Genomic DNA, 20361 nt, shown 5'->3' with positions numbered 1-20361 from the left:
GCCTATTTTGACCCCAAAGTTACTTTTATTTTCTTTTTAAGTGACAAGACAGATTGGTGAGTTAATTAGTCCTGAGTATAAATTATTTTCAGAGCTAAAACTTTGTTACTTCAACTCTTTGCTATCTTCTCCCAGAACTATAATTTTGAAGCTATATTGCTATATGTTGTATTTAAGTTTTACTGTTAAAATTATACATGGAATACATTAAGATTAACTAGAACTTTGTTTCTAAAAAGAAAAATTTTCTTAGTTCCAAACAGCTTAAATAGTTTTTGTTCATTTTAAATAAATAATTGTTTAGAACTTGCTTTTTGCTAGCATTCTTTCAGTTGCAAGTAACAGAAAACCTAACTCAAGATGGATTAAACATAGAAAATTTATTGTACTCCAGTTTTTTTTTGCAGTTTTCTATGTAAGCTTCACCTTTGGGCTGATAGACCATGAGATAGGATTGTAGTTGGCTTAGGCTGGACAGAGCCTACCATTGAGATGTGGTAGCCATTTTGCTAATAGCGTAGGTTACTTACCATCTCACCTAAACTTAATGAATGCTACACCACAAGGAAAGGGAAGAATGGATGTAGATAAATAAAATAAGATAAAATGTGTGTGCATAGATCGATATTTTGGGATGGGGAATGATAGAGGAACTTGGTATACTATTATATGAGCTTATAGTCATAATCAGAAAATTAAAGGATGTTTTTACTTTGGAAAAATAATTTTAAAATATGGGGAGAGAAGAAGACATTATGCCAAATAAAATAAACCAGTCACAAAAAGACAAGAACTATGTGATTTTACTTATTCAGGTATCAAACTATGAATAGTCAAACTCATAGACACAGAAAGTAGAGTTGTGGTTGCCAGAACTAGGGGTAAGAAGAAAGGGGAAGTTGTTCAATGAGTATAGAGTTTCATTTTTGCACAATGAAAAATTCTTGAGATCTGTTGTACAACCATGTAAATGTAGCTAACAATACTGAACTATACACAAAAAAAGGTTTAGATAGTGAAACTTATGTTTTTCCCACAAATTTTAAAACTATTTAATCAGTGATAACATGATTTTTTAAAGAGAAACGATTTGAGTGACTTCTGTAGCTGTTTGAAGCTTTTATTTTTAGAATTTAAATTGTTGAATGCAAGTGCAAACTGTAAGGTGAGATGTGATATTTTCTTTTTTTTTCTAATACATATTTTTTATTTTAAATTGTGGGGTACAGTTAAGGGTTAGGTATACAGATATGCATTGTGTTAGGTACCCTTGTTAATGAGGTGTGCCCCCTGTCCCCAGACAGATATTGACTACCATTAGAGATGTGATATTTTCATTTGATGTGTACACATTTTCATTGATAAGTGGATATTTTACTGAATTTGAACATCTCACAAATTAAAATGTATTGTTTAATTGTTCATTGTTGTAAAACCAAAGAAATAAAACATTACCTTTAAAAAAGTTGAAAGCAAAAGCAAAATTGGTTTTGCAGAGGAAATTTATACAGACCTTAGTCTGTAAAAATAGACAATTTTACAGACTTAGTAAAAATAGACTTTAAGCAGTTCCAAAGTAACCCAATTATTTTATAGTACAAAGATAAATATAATGGGAAACTACAAATATTTTAAATTCAGGAATTTAACGAACTATTTTTGAATAGTTACAGAAAGTTATAGATTCAGTGGGTATTTCAGTAGAAAGAGAAAAAGCTAAATTTGACCTCCAAAAAAAACCCCTACTTTGGCCCTGAATAAGATTATTTTAGTGTATTAGTCATCTCACTATTTAGATTAGAAGAGTTGCTGAACTTCAGTGTAGCATACAACTTTCTTGAGAAAAATAAATAAGTTTCCTGTTTCCTAATTGCTAAACCTTGAAGAGAAGTGTAGCTAGATTTCCAGAAAGTAGATTTTAAACAAAATATGTGTATAGTGTTTTGTATAAAAAACCTTTGATGTTCATTTGTTTGCCTCTTATTGCCTAAAATACAGAAAATGAGTTAAATGATAGCTTTGAGACGTCACATAGTAAACTTGACATTTCTTAATGTAAATATGTTACCCACTCCTCAGTGGGTGTAAATAATGGATATGTTTCTTAGTCTTCAATTTTTTTCTAATTAAAAAATAATATATGGTAGTTTTTGTAGGAAGTCACAAAAGATGTTCATAAATTGCCACATGTAAATATATGATAATGTGTATGTAAAAATAAACAGTGACTGTTCTAGATCCTCTTTCTAAAAACAACCATATTAAAGTCAAAGTATATATAGTGAATAGATAAGTTAAATAGTGTGAAAACATTAAATTTACCAATTCTAATTTAATAGTTAAATGAAAACATAAAAATTTAGTATGCTTATGTTTGTTTTTCTCTTTATTTCTAGACGGATTCCATTTCTAGGTATGTTTTAACTTTTTTTTTTCTGAATTTCCTCACTTTTATTTTTGCTAAAAATATGTTGCTATATGTTTATGGACTTTGTAAGCTTGTGGAATTACTTGGGTAATAAAAAAACCCATAAAAATTTAGATGACTTAGTCACTGTTATTAGCTTTCTTTGTTAAAGGCTTTACTTCTAGTTTACTAATCACAATAAGACACTAAGAAAGAAGATTTTTTTTCCTACAACAGTGGTGACTTTTCTTAAGTTTTCCAGTTTCCTAAGTTACTTCAAGATTAAACCCACCTTTGGCCAGAAATGTATTTGATAAGTATTCAGAATCTTCTCTCTTACATCTGCTTTAACTGAAAGAGAACTTTAAAGAGTATCATCTAGTTCAAAATTGTTCATCTTTTCGGACAGCCTTCACTATATTCTTGATTCTAATCTCCATTCCATTTCTCTTGCCCATAGTTATTGACCAAATCCCTGTAAGACTGAGAATACATTTTTGTATTCTAATGACTCTATTGAATTAAAATGCAGAGACAATAGCTTACATTTAAGATATATTCTATTTAGGACAAACCAATTATCTATCACTTTGGATATACTCTATGTCATCAAATTATCAAGATGTTACTAATTTTAAAACTTCAGAATATTATATACTTTTTAAAGGGTGATGCTGCCAATTAAATTATAACACACCATCAACTGAAAGCCATGTTTTGACTTCAGAGATGTTAAAATGTAAGGGGAAATGTATAATTCAAAATTGTTGAAATAATTTATCATAATGTGAAATCAGTTTTGACTTTTAGATATGGAAATGTTTAATCTCTTCTTCAAGTAATAGAAGTTAGCAGTATTAAGAGTAACTTTCCATGTATTATGTATCACAAAAATTTATTAATGAATGAGGGAGACTGTTACCTACTTTTCTGGACTATTGAGTTAATATACACTAGGATGTATGTTAATGTAAGTTGTGAAAGTCTATAATAAATATTTTGGCTTAAACTCATCTTTTGAAGATATGAAACCAGTTCCACATCAGCTAGTGATCGATATGATTCCTTACTGGGTCGCTCTGGATCATACAGTTACTTAGAAGAAAGAAAACCTTACAGTAGCAGACTAGAAAAGGACGACTCATCTGACTTTAAAAAGGTACTTGGGGTATTTATTTATATTTAATAAAATAAAAGTTATCTACTATGTTAAGATATTTATATTCAAATGTTATTCCAAAAAACTCCTAATGAAGTCAATATTTTGAAATAACTCATTTTCAGTTTTTGATAAGTAATGGTAAGTAGAATATAAATAATTGTTATGTTTGTTTTGTTTTGTTTGAGTCAGGGTCTGACTCTGTTGCCTAGGCTGGAGTGCGGTGGCATGATCATTCATGGCTTACCATCGCCTCAGTGGCACGATCACTGCTCATGGTAGGCTTGACCTCCTGCTCTCAGGTGATCCCTCCACTTCAGCCTCCCAAGTAGCTCGGACTATAGGCGCATGCCACCACGTGTGGTTAATTTTCTTATTTTTCTGTGGAGATGAGGTCTTGTTATGTTGCCCAGGCTGGTCTCAAATTCCTGAACTCAAGCAGTTCACCCCCTTGGCCTCCCAAAGTGCTGGGATTACAGATGTGAGCCACCATGCCTGGCCTTATTTGTTGTTTTTTAAAGGAAGAGAAAATTAGCCAGAACTTTATTCACATTTAAGTATCCCAGGTCATTACTGTGATTGAGCTGGAAAGGGGTATTCAGTAAATGGAATGTGTGTTGTGCTCATGCGTATACTTTGTTTATTTGTGGATAGGAAGCAGCCAAGCCTCAGCCATTCTCTGATAAGACTTTTTCTAGGAGAATATAGTTTTTCCTAGGTAACTGAAAAACATGGGATAGCTCAAGTGCTATTAAGGATTAAGGATGGAGGTGATTAAGAAATAAATCCCAGAAACTCAACTATCTGGGATTCTATCTTTAGACTATTTTGAACTTGGAATAAACATGATGAAGTGTATTATAGAAGGAGAACCCTTGTGGTACATGTCTTCACATATCTGGCAGCTGTTTGAATGACATTCTTTCTTATAAGCCAAGTCAGCAAGAGAGGGAAGTAGAAAGGAGGAAGGGAAGGAGTTATTTTACATTAGGAATAAGATTCATCATTTAATCAGTAAAGAACTAAACACTGAACTGTGTTACATGTTAAGAGTCTACTTGTGGGCAAGTGGAGATGGAGATATTGTTCTGCTCTTTGGGGCATCTTTTCATGTTAGTAGGAGAAACAGTCATTATACAATCATACATTGGTTGTACTTCATAAATGTACAATAGAAAAATGGAGACAATTACCCCGAAGTAGAGAAACCATTTTATAAAAGTGTAAAACAAAAGAAAGTAATGGAACCTGTGGATTGATTTCCAGAGGAAGTGAGATTTCCATAAAAAACAGAAGGATGATTTGTAGTTAATAGGCAAAAATTGGAGGAAAAAAGTGTCCCAGGTAGAGTGAACTACAAGTACATAGATTTAGTGGTAGAAGGGTACATAATACATTGGAGTAATTAAATTTTCAGTATGGCTAGAAGAGCAAAAGGAATAGTTATGTGAGGCAGCAGCTAGTTGCATAGGCTGGGACCAGGTCATACAGTGCTTCACAGGCCATTTGCATATGCTAAGAACATTGGGAAACTATTCAAGGGTTTTTAATCTGTGTAGGGTGATAGAGTAGTTAGCTTATGAAAATTTTGAGATTTTCATTTTGATAAATTAATTTTTTGTTCCTATGTATAAAATAGATTAGAGAGAGATCAGGGAAAGCAATTCCAATATTAGATTATAGCCAGAATAATAGAAGAATATAGGTGGAGGGAGGGGGAAGAAGTAGTAGATTTAAGTGTTAAGAGGGAAAAATGATTGGAAAAGGAGAACACCTCAGATTTTATCCTGGATTTGAAATGTCACTTGCCTTTTGACTTTACTGTAGGCAGTAGAAGTATAATAATAATTGCAACTGAAACTCCATCTCATTTTTGGGCATTCAAGAGAGGATGGACAGAAAAGCTCCCAGACTCCAAATAAAGATCACAGTGGCTCCTCAACTCCAACTGCTGTGCAGATATGTCGTTCCTCTTTATCAGAGACTGGAATCTTTTCAAAGAGAAATTCAAAAGTCTGATTTTTCTGTAAAGTCTTGAATTTTAAATGCTGGAACTAATTTTAAGTTAACATGGGACAAATACACCTGCATAACTAACAAGCTCTACTTTGCAAACACAAGGCATTAAAATATGTTTAATATATTTATAGTCCATATGCCACATTATGTTTTCTGTTTTAATACTGCAAGGTAGTCAATGAGGAATTTTTAAATATTGGGAGAACAGAAAACTAATTTTTCTTTTACCCCTAATTTTTACAGCTTTATGAACAAATTCTAGCTGAAAATGAAAAGCTGAAGGCACAGCTACATGATACAAATATGGAACTAACAGATCTTAAATTGCAATTAGAAAAGGCTACCCAGGTTTGTACCCTTTTTTCTTTGTTACTTTCAGGGTGTAATGGTTGTGATTTATTCTATTTTAAAAAATGACATGAAAATTTTCTCTAGCATCCTAAAACAGAAGTTTGGTTATTGATGATAGCTTATTTACTAATACAAAGGAATAAATAATGTAGTTTACTGATTATTTACATTTTTGCATAATAAATAAAAAATACAGAAGTGTCGTCTTCTAGTCAGAAGTCAAGATATTTTTAAACCTTTTAATACCTATACTGTAGTACATGAAGGATTTCAATGCCTATTTCTAGCATACCAAATGTAGCAAGGTATTAAAAATATTTGTACAGAATCATCCTAAAGCCATAAGAAAATTTTATAATAGTTTTTATATATTTTGACTCTTTTCTGTGTGTTCAAGTAAAAATGTTTTGATATAAGTTCTTTCTATACAACAGCCTAGATAAGGCAGTTTTAGACAGTAAAGTTGAGAGAGCCAAGCAAAACTCACAACCTTGTACATATGATGTAGAAATTGTTTCCCAAGCTCTGTTTCCATCGAACACTAGTTCTGGGTGATAGTAATAGGCACATTTCCCTCCTCTTTATCTTCTTCCTTTCAAAAAACAAAAACAAATCTGATCAAAATAACTTGGGGAATGTTACGTATTTTGTATCTTAGAGATTTTACAAGGTTTATTTATATGTCAAAGGCTCAAAGGGATCCTATAATTTTTAAGAAAACAAACTTGTTTCATTTTAACATGAGATTTTTCTAGCATAAACACATTTCTGCAGCACAGCTCTTAGAATTCAGCTTAAAAATACTGATATAAAATGACCTATAGAACTCTATGAATGGGACTATATATTTTTTTTGGTCAGTGTTTATACTCATCTCTTTCTTAATTTTTAAAAGTTCATTCTCTATGTTGAACTCATACTTCTTACCAGGTTCTTTTTTTAAAACTACTATTGTGTTGTAAAGCAATTGTCTGTGCTAAACTTACAGGAGTCAGGCTAGCTAGCCTTATAAAGTTGTGAAGGCTCTTCAGATTCCTTCCATCAATGGGGGTTTTTGTAAAGATACACAGAAAAGTAAGGCAGCACAAGAGCATGTTTCATAGTGAGGTGTCATAAAAACTTGAATGTAATACAGTTAAAATTACTGACTTACACTTAGGCTTCGTGGTAAACTGGAACATCAGCATTCTTTAGTCTGCTTTGGTAATTTAGTGAGTCTCCATACTTAAAAAATATTATAATGAGTTTTCAGAGCATTCAGTTCTAGGGATTTGATTGTGTTTTCCAAGTAAGAATGTCCACTGCTCCCAACTGTAGCGTTCTGTCATTATGGTGACTCAGCTCATCTGTGCTTCCACTACTTACTGCCTTCTCCATGTTTCTCTGCTTTACTGCCTACCTTATTGTCATCTAATTCTTTCTATATATTTTTCAGTCAAACTCTGCAGTAGAGTGGAGTTGATAGAATTAGCCGATTACTATCCAGTATGAAACAGCCTGTTAGTGTTCATAGTCTTGTTAGTGACCATTTCATAGGTCACTGGACAACCTGTGGAGAGCTGCCTATGGGTCACGTACCAATTTCTGATCCTTCTCCTAAGGCAAGAGAAGCAAGTCGTTGGATTAAAAAGTAAGACAGCTTCTGCCTTTTCAGATACTCTGAGTATCATGTCCAGTATACTGAGTTAATAATGAGAAGGATAATTCATAAAAGTAAGACTGATAAACACTAAAGTAAACTTTTTTTTGTTCAACTTTAGGGCATTTATCCAGAGTATTTAAGTCTCCTGTGAATTTTTTCACCTGATTTTATTTTTAGCATTGATTGCTTCCATAACTGTTCATGAATATTCATAACAGTGACAGTTTTGATAGTTGCATGGAATTTTTCCAAGGGAGCTGTCATTCAGGTAAGAATTCATCTTAGTGTAGGTTCATTTGATAGTATCCAGAGACCCTGGAATCCTTGAATCCTGCTTGGCCAAGACACCTTCCTTCCTATATAATCTCCAAGAGTGGGAAATAGGCCAATTTGTCGGAAACCAATTTACTGAGTACTGTTTTGCCAAATGACCAGTTCACCAAATTTACAGCTTTTTCACAGCTGTAACCAGAATGCTTAACAAAAAATATTTATCACTAAATAAAAATATTATCTAAATTAATGTTGATTTTTTTTTTTTTTTTTGAGTTGGAGTCTCGCTCCATTGCCCAGACTTGAGTTCAGTGGCGCGCTCCGGCCACCGCAGCCTCGACCTGCTGAGCTCTGGTGATCCTTCTGCCTCAGCCTTCCAAGTAGCTGGAACTACAGGCGCGTGCTACTGCACCCGGCTAATTTTTTTGATTTATTGTAGAGATGAGGTCTTGTCAAGTTGCCCAGGCAGGTCTCGAACCCGCGGGCTCAGGCAGTTCACTCACCTCGGTCTCCCAAAATGTGGGATTACAGGCTGAGCCACTGAGCTCGGCTGATTTTTTAACTTAGGAAACTTGTAAACAAATTATAAAACTGCTGAAATGTTAATTTCATATGAAAAAATTCCCAATAAAATACTATTTTTCCACTTAAAGTTTTGTTAATTTATATGTGATGACTTTGCTCTATCTGATTTTTTTCAGATGCTTCTGAATGCTGTTTAAAAATGTCTCAGTCTTTTGAGAGTTGATATGATTCATTTGTCGATCCTCTAGTGGCATATCAAGCCTATTTTATATTTCTAGCAATTAAGTACTTAAATTTAAAACCACCAAAAATGAATCAGAATTAGTCCCATTCATAGTTGAAATTCTGAATTGAACTTCTCATAAGTAATTGGAATATTGACCTTTATTTTTCCAGAAAGAGTAAGCATAAAAGCATAAAGCCACTTAAAATAACAGAGGAAAAATAAAAATACCTGGCCATCAGTCCTTTAAATCTTATATACCATAGACATTTTAAAAAAACCTATGAAAGAAGGATAAAAAATGATATGAATGCTGAAAGGATTAGCAAAAGAAAAAAATATATGAAGAAATCCTTTTTTAATTATCACATTGAACAATGAAATGAAGCTTAATCGGTGATGAAATACATTTTTTAAGTTAAATATTTTGCGGTTAGAAGCCATAAAACATTCTTGTTGAAGTTGTCAAAAACTAGTTTTGGTAGATTGGTAAAATTGGTTATTCAGCAGTTGTCTTTTGAGGACTGAAGCATTTGATGAATTCATTTTAAACAAATTAACCAGAAATCCCAAGGGAGATGTTTATGCAAAGGTCAGTGTAAATAACTGGGCCTGTGCTCTGTATTCAGATGCAGACCTCTCTAGTACAAAGTGCAACATGTGAATTAAAATCCAAAGGGTCTTTCAGCCGCTACAGCCAAACTCAGATCTCAGAATTTTATCAACTTTGAGCTGGTTACATAGCACAAGAGGTGGAGAAGAAAGCTGTAAACTCTTACAAATGAAAGTGGATATGAACTTTTTAACCAGTTCTGGAGCATGGATGATAATAAAAGAAAACTCTAGAAGGTGAGCCAAAACTAAGAGGATAAAAAGGCCATTTTTACTGGTTTATTCCCCTTGAATTCAAAGTCACTCAACTGGGTAATAAACACATTTCGATCAAAGTCCTAGAATCTGACTATTCAGGTTAGCCACTCTTGGTGGTGCGGCAAAGGAAGAAAGAACTCAGGCAGCAGAGGGAAAACTAGAATATTTTCTATTTCACAGTACTCACTCACCCTCACCCCCAACTAAGCTATGAAAATTCCTGGGAAAAGTGATTTCATAAAATGAGAGCTATGGAGACTATTCTATTTCTAAATATTCCTTTTACTCTTTATTATTTCAATACAAATTCTGTTTCATCTTCTCTTTACTCACACCTGTGTTTTGTTTCACCTGAGTATCATTTCCTTGAACATCCATTAAAAGAGAGTTACTACGATTCCCCCTGTCTTTATTGTTCTTATATCTCTTTTATAATTTCTTACATTGTTGCAGAGACAAGAAAGATTTGCTGATAGGTCACTATTGGAAATGGAAAAAAGGGTAAGTGTCCATCTTATTGAATAAGCAATTTTTTAAATGTAAGCAATGGTAGATCTTTTTTTTATGGATGATAGTTTTAATTAGTTTAAATTAATATTCATTTAATTAATACATTTAATAGCTTTGCTTCTTTATAAAGTTCAATGGGGGTTTTCTAGATATGAAATGGCCTTGTTAACTAAGATTTAACTTACCACATTATTTTAATGAATTAAAAGAATTATCTTGACTTTAATCTGAAGTGCACTATACATATTGTGATAGTAAATTTGATATTTTGAAATGCCATTTATCTCTCTTTGGTTATATACCTAAAACATTAAAGTTAATATTTTAATTTTGAGTTTAAATATTTGGCCGGGTGTGGTGGCTCATGCCTATAATCTCAGCACTTTTGGGAAGCTGAGATGAAGGAATCACTTGGGCCTAGAAGTTCCAGACCAGGTTAGACAACGTAGTAAGACCTCGTCTCTACAAAAAAATTAAAAAATTAACCAGACATGATGGCATGTGCCTGTGGTCCCAGATACTCGGGAAGCTGAGCCAGAAGGATCACCTGAGCCCATCAGGTCGAAGCTGCAGTGAGCTGTAATCTTACCATTGCACTCCAGCCTAGGCTGCAGAGTAAGACCCTGACTCAAAAAAAAAAAAATTTTTTTTTTAACTTAAGTAGGATATTTTATTTTTTGATATTTTTAATTTTTTGAGTTGGAGTCTCACTCTGTCGCCCAGGCTGGAGTGCAATGGCATGTCACGGCCACCACAGCCTTGACCTGCTGGTCTCAGGCGATCCTTCCACCTCAACCTTCCAAGTAAAAGATATTTTAAGTTAAAAAAAAAAAAATTGATTACAAGAAAATCCTTATGTTATTTTGTCTTTCTGTAGTTATTTGTCAACTAGGATATAGCCACTTGTATTTTTTTCCACTTATTTTTGTTCAAGGAGTTGGAAGTAGCTACAGGACTAACCACAAGTTTAGTCTGAGCAGTTGAGAATGTATGATCCTAAATTAAAGGAGAAGTGCTCAAAGAGTATCTATAATGCATCTGGGCAGTGGCTACATGTGGGGTTTTAGCCAAAGAATAAATTACGTACTGGTAGCTATGATCTCTTGGTCGAAGAGTCAGTGATTAGGAACTATTGACATAAAAAAAATCTTTTCTTTTTTTTTTTTTTTGATTTGGAGTCTTAGTCACCCAGGCTGGAGTGCAGTGGCACACTCACGGCCACCACAGTGACAACTTGCTGGGCTCAGGTGATCCTTCCACCTCAGCCTTCCAAGTAGCCACAATTACAGGCATGCACTATCACGCCTAGCTAATTTTTTATTTATTTTAGAGACAAGGTCTCGCCAAGTTGTCTGGGCTGGTCTTGAACCCACTGACTCAGGCAATCCACTCGCCTCGGCCTCCCAAAGTGCTGGGATTATAGGCTGAGCCACCGAGCCCAGCCAAAAACATCTTTTCTATTTCATTTTAAATATAACCAATTTGCCTTTTTCAGCAAAAAAGAGAAATGGTTAAAAAAAATGCAAATATATATCTTAATATCTTTATCATTGACTAAATTGTAACTTGCAGTAGCTACTATTCATTATGATTTCAGCAATTTTTAAAAATTAGTGTTCTGAGCCATTAAAAAACTGATGTAACTAATAATTGCTAAAAATATGGAATCGCTTATTATTTTATGAAATTTAATGTTAATTATTATATCATCTTATATATCTTATTGACTTTTACCTCCAGGACATACAAAAATAATAAAAGTAGTTCTCTATTATTCAACACTGTACTTAATTAAAATATTTATTTTTGAGACAGTAACAATTTTGAAGACTGTTTTTCTTATGAAAGTATTATATATTTATTGCCAAAAAAGAAATGCAGAGATAACAGATTTTTTTCCTAACACATGGTACACACATGTGCATATTCTGACATTCTCACCTGACCTTTTTTGTTCCTTGTCAAATGTCAATAAATGACAAAGTAGCTAATCCACTCTCAATTTAGTAGATATTGATAATCATAGTATTAATAATAATGGCTAATATTTATTTAGAGTTTTCTAAACTAAACACTACTAAACTAAGCACTTCACATACATTTTCTCTTAATCATATTTTTTAATGTAAATACATTTATTTGCCAAATGTAATAAATTACCTGTAACTTCACAGCTGTCCATTTCATTGCGCCTATTGGAGCAGGCAGTTGGATTGAGTGTTCTTGTCTTGCTAAGTTAAATACTTGAAGACACCTAATAATTGAGGCTCATAGGGAGATTACCTCAATCAGAAGAAATACTCTGTATGACAGATATGACACTATATGTGCTAGAATTTTGAGAAATGCAATGGTTTATATGAATTTGTTATGGTTATATCATTAATAAAGAGAAACGCCTGTATATAGAAAATAACATTTTTGTTTATGTAATGTTTAATATGCATGCCAATAGCATAACTTGATATTTATTACTATGAATAGGATTCAGTTTATTTTTTTAAATCACATATCCTAAACACATTAACATTTACAGTAAATATACTGCTTTACTAAATATCAACATGAATTATTAATCAGAAAAGAACGTCTTAGAAACAGTTTCAGTGTGATTAAACTAAATTTAAATGGTTTGTATCTGAAAGGTGACCGGCAAGAGTCAGTATCTTCTGGGCGGTATGACCTAACCAGTTTTACAGTTCATCAATTACTGCTGCTTGCTTTTTGCATAACACCCTAGAATGCTTATCATTTAAGGGAGAATAAAACGGTCCACTGCAATAATGTGTTTGTTGTATGTTGGCTTTGCCTGTCACACTTTGAAACAAGTTTAAAACAAATGCTGCAGTTGCTTCTCGGTTAGATTCACTGCATTAATGCTATACACCGTATCAACCAAATACAAAGCTATGAAGTTGATTGGATACATAATGGTGCGTAAGCAGTGTGGGTGGAGGAAATGAGCTCCTCTCAGATAGTTTTGAAGTTGTAAAGTACACATATTTTAGGCATGTTTGCTTCTTGCTTTTCTGCTTCTATCACTATAGTATAATTGCATCTTTGTGTGAGTTTTGTTTCTTTTCCATACAATCCTCAGTCTTGAGTATTGGTTTACTCTGTCTCTAAGTTTTACCTGAACTAAAAAAAAAAAGGTGGAAGACGTTATGTAACAACTTACCAGAAAGTCAAAGCTTTAAAGAAAGCACTTACAAAGAGTAACAAAAATAAAGATCTTCATATTTATTTGTCTGGAATTTTGGAAAGCTCTTGACACATCACTGGCATCACAACTTTTCTCCACTGCTCCTGAGTTGATCTCTTATTCTACAGTATCACTATTTCACAGTATAGAAGATAACTTATGAATAGAATAATTTTATAATTAATATGGTACCTTGAATTGATCTAGGAACGAAGAGCTCTAGAAAGAAGAATATCTGAAATGGAAGAAGAACTCAAAGTAAGTAAATCATGTTTCTAAGATAGTGCTGTTTATGAATTTTAAAGTTTATAATTACAGATATTATTTACATTAATTTTTCTCTATGTTGATTACCCAGTTTGTGAATTGTCTATAAATGGTGCTTTTTTTCCTTCCTAAATTCAGGTTTTAGTGAGCTAGAAGAGGATTTAAAACTCAAATCAAGGCCAGGCGCGGTAGCACACGCCTATAATCCCAGCACTTTGGGAGGCCAAGGCAAGAGGATTGCTTGATCCCAGGAGTTCCAGAGCAGCCTGGGCAACATAGCAAGACCTTGTCTCTACAGAAAATCAAAAAATTAGCCAGGTGTAATGGCAGGGGCCTGTAATACCAGCTACTCAGGAGACTGAGGCAGAAGGTTCACCTGAGCCCAGGAGGCTGAGGCTGCGGTGAGCCATGATCCTGCCACTGCACTCCAGTCGGTGACAGAGTGAGACCTCAACTCAAAAAACAAGCAAACGAAAAAAATCATTTTGGTAATCAATTTGAATAGTAGTACTTTTGATATTTAGGTGTAGAAAAAAATAGATATTAATAACTAAGGTGTGGGCTTTATTATTTATTCTTCATATTTCTATATACTCTATGTCTCTTGGACAGTAAATGGTGTAGGAGGGTAGTATGATAAAATGTTCTCCTTTGAAAATAAAGGACATCAGAGGAGTAAAAGGTAGGCTGCTTTTTATCAAACTCTGCATTACCTATGGGAGTAATGATTTGTTTTGAATGTCTTTACAGGAAAATAACATAGTTAATTGATTACCTTTATCACATTGTCTTGTATAAAATATCTTTATCACATTATAAATTAATAAATTAATGCATAGAAAAGTATGCCCATAGAATTAGAAGTTCAAGGTTTAAATGTTTTATTATTAAACTGTTTAATTTATTGACCATTATTATTGAGCAGTATTGAAGATTGGAGACAGATCTTTTGAATTTTGTTTGCAAATGTATTTTGTTTGAAATAGAATTTTAGGAGTACATTGTTTACCTTTCTGAATCTCTTGGAATATTATTTTTAAGACTTGATTTTTAAAAATCTATTACCTATAATTCTCTGTATTCATATTATACTCTTTTCCATTTTCTTACTTTTTATTCTATTTCTGATTCCTGCAGAACCTGCACCAAATAAAGCAAATTCAAACTCTGAGAGAGTTAAATGAGCGACTGCTGACTGAGAATAGGGCCTTGACAAGAGTGGTAGCCAAGCGCTCAGGGTTCTGTAGGCAACTGCAGTCTATGAACCTATAATTTTTAGTTTCATCATTTCTTCTTGGTAGAGCCAGGCAGGTGTTTTTGTATAAGTAAGCGTGTTTTTGTATTTACTATTAAGAGCTCACTTTTACAAATTAATGCTGTTGTGCCTAGAGCTTATATTGCTGTTTAATTATGCATGGCTTCTTAGAATGTAAGAAATTGTCACTAATTATATATTGCAACTGGTGAACTACAATAAAATTAGGAAATGATGTAGTAATTTAAAGACTTGTCTGCACTTTTGTAGAGTTTATACACATCTGTGGCTCTACAAATATTTTAGGGCTTAAAATATGGCTATTATTTACAGTTCTTTATTAGATATAAAATGGAACATAATGTAACATATTTTATATGTGATATTTTGAAGCTGAAGAGTAAGCATGCATTATCTGTTTTTCAAAATAATGCGACTTGCAGTCAAAATCTTCTTAGTTTTTATTGATTCAGTTCTCTATTACAGATATTCAAATTTGTAAACTTCAGATTACTGCATTTTATATCTAAATGTTTTGAACACAGATAAGAATTGATTGGCACCACATAAAATTCAACTCTCCCTTAAGATTTTGCTTAAGGTGGTTTTGCAAGTGAGAGTTTTACTTTTATCTAATCAGGTAATCTAGCTAGTACATTTTGAAAACTGAGGACTGAATATTTTGGAAAGTATGGTATAAGAACCAAAATAGAATCTGTTCCATTTTCTAGTGAACCTGGCAGAACACATAAAATTTTAATCATTTTTAGTAGAAAATTCAGTTAATTTGTAATATTTTCACCCCCGCCATCAATTTGTCCATAAAACAACAGAAAATTGAGTTGCATTATTTTGAAGATAAGAGGGTGTGTTTCTCTATTTGCTTCAAAACTACTTTTTTGTTTGTTTGTTTGTTTGTTTTGCTTGGATCATAGATACAGATTTACTAATTAGCATAAAAATTATTTTATACTATTCTATTAGCAATAATAGTAATAATTGCTCTGTTGCCATTTAATAAGCATCTGTCTTGGATCATGCATTGTTATTTGGCACTTAAACTTAGGTACTTTAGGTGATCCTTTTAGGTAATTTTAGTAATTTAGAACAAGTATAACTTCATTACAGTTTTCCTAGATAGCTTGGTTTTCTTGTGTAACAATAATTTTGAACAAATTTAACTCCCTCAAAGTTTTCCTAGACAGTTTGGTCTTCTTCTGGAATAATAGTAAGTATCACGGTTTTAGGTCTGACATATATAAAGCAAAAGGCTTTGGTTTAGGTGCTGACAGGAACTCCTTTTAAGAGCCTGTCCTAACAAAAACAGGCTTCATTGTCTTGGCTGCTCTAATCTGGTGTAATTGTGAGTCAGAAAATCAAGTGATTGGGTAAATTTCAATGAATAACTTTGAGAGAATAAACCTTTCATTTCATCATCTTTTAAACTAATAGCTTCACAAATCAGGGTGGCGGGGTTTTTTTTCCTTCTTCCTGATACATATTTTAGTCAGTAGAACTATATATAACTGACAAAGCTTGGTCATGTGTTTTGTGGTGAAAATATAACATTTATTAAGAATAATGTTTTATCTTTTTATTGAAGTAAAATGTATTCTTCTGTTTTTCTCCTCATAGATGTTACCAGACCTAAAAGCAGACAACCAGAGGCTAAAGGATGAAAATGGGGCCTTGATCAGAGTTATAAGCAAACTTTCCAAGTAAAAAAAACAAAAGCAGCAAGTAATGGAATTGCACATATTAGTAACCCAGTGGACCATAATTGGCAGTCACTGGAAGCCTGAGAAGAATCCTTGGAGACTGTCATTTTCGGATATCCTGCCAAATGCCCTATTATCCAGAATTTTTGTTTTATTTTAATTTTCTGGGATTTTTTTTTTGTTGTTTTTTTGTTTTTTAATCAAGACCATTGTTTCATGTTAATGCAGCTGCTGAGAAGACGTGTTTTTGTTTTTTTTTAAATGACTGAGAAAACTTGTTTACAGCTCCAGCATATAAGGAAAGTGTTCAAGGCCAGATATGCCTCAGATATTTAACCAGTAAGCCTTAGTTGTACATAAATACTTTTGTGTCAACAAAAACTTTGAGCTCTCACAGAAGACAGTTATTCAACATTTTTTGATGTGCCACAATTTCCAGTTTTTTGGTATTTAATTTGTTTGGCTTTACATCTAAGTTTGAGTTTGTATTTATCCTTTTAGCTCTTCATGTGGCAGAGTCTTCTATGTTTTCACAGCTTTTTCATTTACAGAAAAGAACACTTGCTCTTCTGCGATTATTGCCATGTATTAGGCTAATGTTGTGTTGTCTCCCACCTGGAACTGAATTGCTTGGTGGAACATTTGCTTTCACTGTTTGTGCAATATGCATTTATTTCTTATATGAATGCTTTAAAGTCATTTGAGATTAGATCTTTTGAGTCCTGTTTTCTGCCTTCATTGGTCACTTTTTTGTTTTTGTTTTTTATTATTGTAGTATAAAATGTTAGAGTCTGTAATCTTCACGTTCATTTTAGCAGGTACTGAGTGATGCTGTATATACAAATAAGTGTATTGTTTTGATTTTTAGACCACCACATGGCATGCTTGACTATTTCCTTATTTCAAATGTCTTTTAATACAAAGTAGGCTACTCCATGATAGTGTTAAATACAAAATGTGCTAACAATGTGATATAAAGACTTTAAAAGTTACACATTATATGGAGCCCTATCTTTACAAAAAAACGTTTTCTACTGTAAAGTGCTTTTACTTTTATTTTCAGTTTCCATTTAACAGTATCCAACCATAATTAAAGTTTCATAAGATAATTGCTTCACATTTCACATACCTGTATTTATCTGAGTGCTGTCTAAAACTGTTGTGCTAGCCAAAGTAATGCTATAAATTCATTTGCAGACTTAACCCCTGAGTTAATGTTAAATGCACTGTTATTGCCATGTGAAGAGGCATCGACTTTAATACCACCATCATGTTCAGACCATTTTATACATTTCAGTGGCCTTTTTTTTTTTTAAGGAAAAAAAAGCAAAACCCAGTACATAGTGAAGATGGCTTTTATTTGGACAAATAGCTTTTATATTTTCATTAAACCATGCAAAAAAAAATTACATGTTTCTGGCACATAACTGTCTCCTTAACCACTGAACAGTTCAGCCATTTGAATAAATTGTACATTGTAAAGCTTATAAGTAGCTGATTGTATTATTGATTGTATTGTATACTATATTAAATGTGAATTTGTACCCCTACATTTTAAAAGGTCATTGTGTTCTACTGCCTATTTTAGATTATTTTGGGGTTGGGGAAGGGTGTTTTGGTAAGCAGGATTTTAAGTCCTCTCTCTCGATTGGTTTTATGAAGATCTAAGGTTATGCTCTTACTACCAAGCTCAGGATTCTTGATTTTAAAGGTACAAGGATAGTTGTGGGAATTTTATTTTTGGTTATATTTGAACTGTATGAATGGTGGGTCTGAATACTGAGAATTTCCATGGTCTTATGTGGAGGTAAAATATACAGATATCTGATCAGTTTGAGTGACTGCAACATGATCTGGTTGCACAACAGTTAGGCATGCTGTGGTTTATATTTGTGAAGTTTGGATGCCTGTGAAGAATGATTAAATACATGTTTCTAATATTTTAGTGTTTTGTATTTAGGTTATTTATTCTTTGTATCTAAAACTGAACAGCTACTGTGCTATATTGATTTTATTGGTAGTATTGAGCAGACCTTGTTTCTGCATGAAACTAGTTGCAAAACCCACTATTTTGGAAATAAAAATGTATTTTGAGATATACAAATAAAATGAATAAAACTATTTTAAATGTGTGAACTTTTAATGAAGACATTTTAAATTTTGTTCTGAGATATTTAAATTCTGCATGAGTATTTTTTCACTAATTGCTTTACTTGGATACCAATTTGAATAATTTTTGAAATTGTAATATTGTGATAATTTGCATAGCATTGTACATGCACATCTGTAAATGCAATCTTAATTGCCATATTTATGCAATCTATGTACCAATTTGGACAAATGTTTATATATTTTACATAAAGCTGTCTGTATGCAGAATCTGAGAACTAGTTTTTTTATGATATGAAGTGGGTAAAAAAATAACGATAACAGTGAGTTTTGAGATAGTTACTTTGCAGCACAAGATTTCATTTTCTTAAACACTTTATGATTTTCTGAAAGTATAGCTGTGCTTTTTCTTAGCTGCAAACATAGGCTCAGTTGCACATATGGCAATAGTATTTCATTGAAATGTAAAACTTACTTTAATATTAGGGTGTTCTTTAAATTAGATGTGTCCAAGGATCACCTGCTAACACATCTATAGTTAACAGGCACTTTTGATTTTGGAACTTTGATCAAGGACTTGTAGTAAGGCTGTGTTTAAATTGATAGAACAAGAATTAAATTCTTTCTGTTTTCAATATCACCTATTTGTGCTCACAAAATGATAGGTATTACGTTTTGTCCTCCATTTTAAAAAAAGCAGTTCACATGCAAATACTTGAAAGGCAAATGAAAAGCAACTAGAGAACAATCTTGGAGAGTATTTATATTAAAAAAAATTAAGTAGATATTTGCTAATCTGTTTGGTTAACTATTCTTTTACTTTAAAGTAACACTTAATTCCTTTCTGATTTATCTGAAGTGGTCATAACACCCAATGCCAAGACTCACTGAGTTTGTGGCAAGAGGAAAATAGCCAGAGAGCCAAATACTCTCCAGACTTGGACCATGTCTTTCCCATATATAATAGCTTTGTAGATCGTTCTTCACTTTGTCATTATAAGCAGAATACAAAGCAGACTCCATTAACAATTATTAACTATCCATTAAAACCCTATCTTGCTAATGATAACCTTTGGTTGCAAAGATGAAAGCTGGCCGATACTCAGTCTTTTCTTTGATGTTCCGTGTTTTACACTGTATGTGTGTGGCCTCTGTGTCTGAGTATGCATGTTCACCGGAGAGAATGTAATAGAACTGCTGTCCAAAAGGATGGGTTTAGAATAAAATATATTAGTTTATTTTAATATTATGTATCTCTCAATACTTAAATCTGTTTCTGACTTTCATTTTGGAAAGGTTCTCTGGAGTTAATTGCCATGTAAACAACAGAATGCTTTTCTCTTAGGTATGTGATGTAGAAAGTATATCATACTGCTCTTCCATGCCTACAAAATGACCAGATTACAGAGTACTAAATTAAAAATATAGGAGTCAGAAATGTAAGATTTTATTTCTGTAATAAGGTACCATAAATAATTCTACCTTATTATTGTAATGTTGAAATTTTATTAAATTTTCTAAAATTTATTGGCTTCTAATTTGAGCCAGACAATCTCAGCATGTCACTGCTTCAACTCCAGTATATTTCTCGGTCTCAGAAATCAACTACATTTTCATTTTTAAAAAGTCGAAGGAAAAGAAAAGGGACAGTTTGAAGAAATGGACCCTATTAGTAGATCTATCCCCATATGAAACATAGCTGGTAGGGCATGTACTTGGTGCCTGTAGATCTGGGAGAATAGAGTGGTAGTAGAAAAGTAGACAAGAGATTTACCTTCTTCACCGTTCCTCATGCTTCTTTTTTTCTTGCAGGTCTGTTTTGATACAAATC

General features: G+C 32.8%; 1 protein-coding gene across 4 annotated transcripts in view; it reads left to right on the top strand.

Annotated features, from left to right (window-relative positions):
- PPP1R12A (protein phosphatase 1 regulatory subunit 12A) overlaps positions 1–18800 on the top strand; it is a 156156-nt gene extending 137356 nt beyond the window's left edge. For 3 of the 4 annotated variants that reach the window (XM_008056230.2, XM_008056229.2, XM_021711433.1), the window contains 6 exons: positions 2397–2413; positions 3431–3566; positions 5829–5933; positions 9923–9970; positions 13389–13439; positions 16339–18800. In XM_008056230.2, coding sequence (XP_008054421.1) covers positions 2397–2413; positions 3431–3566; positions 5829–5933; positions 9923–9970; positions 13389–13439; positions 16339–16425 — 444 coding nt within the window. In that variant the 3' untranslated portion in view covers positions 16426–18800. The remainder of the gene's footprint in view (positions 1–2396; positions 2414–3430; positions 3567–5828; positions 5934–9922; positions 9971–13388; positions 13440–16338) is intronic. The other variant, XM_021711434.1, reaches the window with a different exon arrangement.
- Positions 18801–20361: the final 1561 nt, after the last annotated feature.

The sequence above is a fragment of the Carlito syrichta genome, unplaced genomic scaffold, assembly GCF_000164805.1.
Source record: "Carlito syrichta isolate Samal-C Ts95f unplaced genomic scaffold, Tarsius_syrichta-2.0.1 Scaffold302292, whole genome shotgun sequence".
Classification (NCBI taxonomy): Eukaryota; Metazoa; Chordata; class Mammalia; order Primates; family Tarsiidae; genus Carlito; species Carlito syrichta.
Note: the sequence above shows the minus strand (reverse complement) of the source record. Positions and strands in the feature narration are given on the sequence as shown.